Here is a 5,380-nt window from a genome sequence, read left to right on the forward strand (position 1 = left end):
TTTTTACCTGGGTTATTTTGGTTTCCAGGTGGTCCTTGATTTTGATTTTGATTTGGATTACCAGTGACAGATCGATTGACAGTATTTCCGCCCCAATTGTTCGGCGCATTAGCACTACCGGGTGGATTTCCAGGTGTACCACCCCATCCACTCTGATTCGTATTATTGTTATTCGGTGTAGTGGCTTGTGTTGTTCCCCAATTTGCAGCTCCTCCACTATTCAAGGAACTCTCTCCACCTCCTACCAACCGCAGTCCTATTGGTATACCCCAACGTTGCTTGTAACTTGCAATAGGCTCGTTGTAGTTTTCATACAACTCCGAGACATAGGATTTGCGAATTAGGATGTCCAAAATAGATCGTAGTCGACGCCGATTAACTTCGTATTCGTTCCTGTTCGTCTCGTATATTCTTCGACAATCAGAAATTAATGCACGCACATATCGCTTTAGAAAGTGCCATATCGTAGTCGATAGAGAGAAATCTTCGTTGCCGTTGCAAATGATGGCATTATCATCATCGCTTTTACGACTTTGGTCGTATTTAAGAGTATCTCGGTGATATTTGCAGATCAACTGAGCGTCATCTTTCGATGTTGTAGTAGCCTTGAGCTTGTCAATAGCATAAATTTGCGCATCTTTAAATTTAGTTGCGTCATAACGACACAAGTCATTCTTATTAAGATCATCTGTATGACTTAGCAACATATATTGGATACATATTTGGTCATTTTGGAGTATATTGAAATATTCCAATCGCATTTCATTGTCGTTCGTGCGACTCTCCGCCCGAGATACAGGTACAACAATTGTTTGGGATGCGACGGTGGCTGATTGGCATGTAAGCGTCATCGTAGGCTTGCAGGTAGTCATTATAGGAATGTTGACAGTCAACTTAACTTGCTTAATGTTGTCAGATTCGTCAAGTCGAGCGGCATGAGATGTTTCAAACTTAACGTTGCTACACTTATCGCTTAACTTAGACCTAAATACAGACTTAATGGTAGAGTTAGATTCGCGATCGATAGTGACCAATCCCCTATGTCTATTAATCTTAAAACAAGTGTTTAGAGGCTTATTGTTATCCTGAAATAAAAGAGCACCAACAGTATATATTGTTGCTTCGGTACAACTAATACCATCATTTTGAGACCCTAAGATTCTAACATTAGTAGTCATTACACTAGTCTTGTAGCACACAGCGATGTCAACAATGTCTCCGATAACATCTGGATTATTATTACTAATATTAATTTCTTCTTCAATACTACCAACGTTACTGTACTCGTTATAATATTCATTATAATTATTACCAACGTTGTAATTACTTTTACATATTATTAATAGTGGAACACATATGTGTTGCATCAGCTCGGTCACAGTGACATTACATAATGGAGAAATAGAAGATTGTACATATAGTTGTGTGAAATTTTTCAGGAAAGATCGCAAAGTGTGGTCAATTACTTCGTTTCTGGAAACGATAAGCGTAATGGAAGAACTTGCGGCGTACATCGCGAAATTCTGAGCGTGAACAGACACCGGTACTAAAGTGATGACATTCAAATGCGATTCCAAGAGGTGTCGTATTATTCGGCGGCTCAGTGAAACTCGGATGTCGGAGTTAGAATCATCCAGAATTCTATCGTTTGCAAGCAGTCTAGAGATCTGAGCAAAACTGGTAACTAGGGCATACTTATCACCTAGTAGTTTCATTCTATTCGATGTGATGGTAGAATCGACCCTTTTAATACAAAGTACCGGGATAACAGCAGCTATCTTGTCAAAGCCACCACTAAAGAGGAGGTAATGGTTACTGTAACTGGTTGAGCTGAGCAATATCACAGACTTGGAGTTGTTATTACTTACATAACTAAAATTAGCCTTAAATTTATTGTTGTCGCCTAGGTCAAGGCAGGACCCTAGTAAGGAGTAATTGTCATCAGAGTTAGGGAGGCGTAACAACCGTTGGGGACTATCAGACTTGGGTATCCTAACTAGGCTAGGTACCCCAACGGTGTAACACATTTCGTCCCTTTCAAAATTTACACTTACCCTTATATGTACCCTAATGTATACAGTACTAAAGCTAGTCTTATTATCACTTAATGTCTTACAAGTAGACTTAGAGTTATTGGCGGAGCTGCCCAGCTGCAGACCAAGCAAGCCCGGTGTGTTTTTTTGCTTTCTGTACTTGTGATGATTATGTTCTGCATTGTTGTGATTATTTATTTTATTATTATTATCGCAGATTTGAGGGTGATTTGTTGGGTATTTTGTGGTTGCTGGCGCCACTGACTGGCAGGCCTTACCTATGCCGGTTGAGTTGAACTCACCTGCAATTAGGTAATACAATAATCGCATGTAAATGTAATTTTTTGCCAGAATTCCCAATGTCTATATTAAATATATAAGCATTTATTTATATATTATGTTTAACATATTTAAATCTCTTTGGAATATTATTGGAAAGTATTTTTTTGAATCCAAGAATTACTAGTAAGAGAATATCTACTAGTAAGAGAATATTACTAGTAAGAGAATTATACAATCTAATATTTACAAAATATATTTTATAAAAAGTAAATATAACACTTAAATTATTTAACTATCCATGATTTTAATATAAATTTTCTTCAAAAATATTAGCTGAGCATGTAATTTTATTCAGCTTTTTGTTATTGTAAATTTATAATTTTAAAAAATTATTCATGTATGTTAATATTAAAACATTAAATAAATATAAGACAAATACAAAGAATAAGTATAAGAATATATGTATACATAGCAGGAATATTGCTATAAATATCATTAAAATATTTTTTATTTACTCACCAGCTTGGTTCAGCAGGACGGTTGAAAAGTCATTGGCGGCGGTAGCTTCGGGATGGCTAATAGGTGCTGCCATCATGCTGCTGTTTGCTATCGATTCGATATCACAGTACCTAATGTGCTCTGATCCTTCCCCTTCCCCCACCCCATCCAGACTGCTTTTCTCTAAAACTACTACATCCCCCTGTAACACGTAAAAAACTGACATGTTTATGTTTGTTTCAGAAATGTGTTTGCTTTAAAAATCAGTGTAAAATACCAATAAATAAACTATAATGTAGTAAACTATAATGTAATCATAAAACTAAAATAATATTACATATAAAAATAAAATAAATTGAAGTTAATAATTGTGATAATCATAGATAGAATTGTATGTGTGATATCAACAAATAAATCATATAAAAAAGTACAATATTTGCATATATAAATGCAGATAATTAGATGCTCATAACAAATGATGCAACTAATCTCAGACATGAAACTTCTATAAATAGCATCATTGCGTCATATATGTGTCTACAAAGATTTAAAACTGTCTTAAATAATATCAATACTATTGTTATCAGTTTACTTTTAAATTTTCAGAAATTGACATTTAAATTAAAATACAAGCATAATTCATTTTAACTGTAAGTTTACAAGTGGTATGATATAAACGTTATCAACCTAAATATCTGTAATTTGTATAAATACTCACCATGGAATTTTGTACGAAGGCATTTGTTTCTGTAGAAATCTCATGTGAACTAGAATTGTGTGGAAACATTGGGCTCAGTTCTTCTTTGGCAGGCAATGCATAGAAACCAAGATCTGTACATGAAATACAAATATATTTATAAGTAATTTGAAACATTTATAAATTTGCATTCTATTATATCAAAGTAGATTCATTTACGAATAATATACATAGAAACTTTTCTAATTTAAATAAATATATAATATACTAAATGTGTAGAACTAGCAGAGAATTGCAATATAAAAATGTACAACTGAACAGAAAATATTTACATACTTTTTTCTAACATAGAAAATAAAAGTTGTATATAAAAAAATTGTTAACACATTAATTGTGAACACATACAAAAAATGCATAGAAATTACATAATTTTTTAAAACTGTTCTAGCAATCTTAGATCTAAGAAAGTTATAAAAAATGAAAAATCATATAGAAAATATAAATATAACAAATTGTAGTACCTCGTAAACTAACGCTATCAGTGCGCTCCTAGCTCCATGCCAGTGGAGATCTGAAAGATATAAAATGTAGTTCATTATATTTACTTGCAATATTTACTTTTAATGCATCAACTTTGAAGAACATGTTGCTTAATAAATTTTAAAGCAAAACTTTCTTGATAAAAATTACCATAGAGAAAATAGAACGGATCTTTTCAATACAACGCAGTTATTAATACAATTTGTTTCAATATTAAATGTCTAAGATAAAATAAATAGACTTTTTAATACATTTATTAAAATACAAATTGTTTAGAATTATTAAAAAAAAAAATGATTTATTTATAATTCTAAAGCATAATTTATTGAAATTTTTCAACGCGTTTTATCTGAGAAAAAATCTCACGTAAAAATCAATTCACTCTAAACTTGTCAATGGATCTGTCATTTAAATTTCATTCAGTCGAATACTTTGTATATTGACGACTAGATATAAAAACAATAACGTCCAAGCAAAATACTCCAACTTATCAAATAGACAGTAAAGCAACAAACATCCACAGCTAAATAAAAATATCGGTTTCAAGGACAAAAAAATGGTTATCTTTTTATCCTCGTTTTATCAATGATTGCAAAACTAGATCGCAGTTTCAAGTAAATGTGCACTGAACGCTTGTCTTTCCAACAGCTCACTGTTACTATCGATCGGAACACCTCAAAGCAGCAAAACGAGAAAGAGGAGTGTACAAGATCCGTTCAAGGTTAAATCTAAGTTGTCTATAGCCAGTCAGCCAGCCGCAGGCAGACCCGTTAGCTGGATGTTACGACCCTAACCTAAACGACATAATTACCGCAGCAGCCCTGCTTATCCAATGCCCAAAATGTTGCATACACAACATCCCGTTTCTCTCGCTTGATCCGTGCTTAACTCGATCCGATAACGACGGGCACGACGACGACGACGGGAAAAAACACTGCGCAACAACGACGTACGATCGTTTGATAACGCGACATTATTTACGTCTGTAAATGCCACCTCGACGCTCCAGAGCGCTTCCGTTTTAAAACGGAGCAGCGCGGACCGCAGCAAACTTCACGTTGGTGTGAGGTAACGCGCGACGCACTTCACGGATAGGAGAATAAGCGGAGCTCCGGCGAAGGCAGGCGAGGTGCCAAGCGCAAGCAGCACCAAACAAAGAGAGAAAGAGAGAAAGAGCACACACACACGCGCGCGCGCCACATACACACACACACACACACAGAGCAATAAAAACGATAAAGATGCTAGTACGGAGAATGGAATAGTCGCAAGAAAGAAAGAGAGAGAGAGAGAGAGAGAGAGAGAGAGAGAGAGAGAGAGAGAGAGAGAG

The 5,380-nt window shown here is 34.9% G+C and overlaps 1 protein-coding gene across 4 annotated transcripts in view; it reads right to left on the reverse strand.

Annotated features, from left to right (window-relative positions):
• Nucleotides 1-5,380, reverse strand: part of LOC108754749 (trinucleotide repeat-containing gene 6C protein) — a 15,848-nt gene that overhangs the window by 9,892 nt on the left and 576 nt on the right. For all 4 annotated transcript variants that reach the window (XM_018497311.1, XM_018497310.1, XM_018497308.1 and 1 more), the window contains exons 2-5: nt 4,032-4,081; nt 3,532-3,644; nt 2,835-3,015; nt 8-2,335 (exon numbers count right to left, since the gene is read on the reverse strand). In XM_018497311.1, coding sequence (XP_018352813.1) covers nt 8-2,335; nt 2,835-3,015; nt 3,532-3,600 — 2,578 coding nt within the window. In that variant the 5' untranslated portion in view covers nt 3,601-3,644; nt 4,032-4,081. The remainder of the gene's footprint in view (nt 1-7; nt 2,336-2,834; nt 3,016-3,531; nt 3,645-4,031; nt 4,082-5,380) is intronic.

This window comes from Trachymyrmex septentrionalis, unplaced genomic scaffold, assembly GCF_001594115.1.
Source record: "Trachymyrmex septentrionalis isolate Tsep2-gDNA-1 unplaced genomic scaffold, Tsep1.0 scaffold80, whole genome shotgun sequence".
Classification (NCBI taxonomy): Eukaryota; Metazoa; Arthropoda; class Insecta; order Hymenoptera; family Formicidae; genus Trachymyrmex; species Trachymyrmex septentrionalis.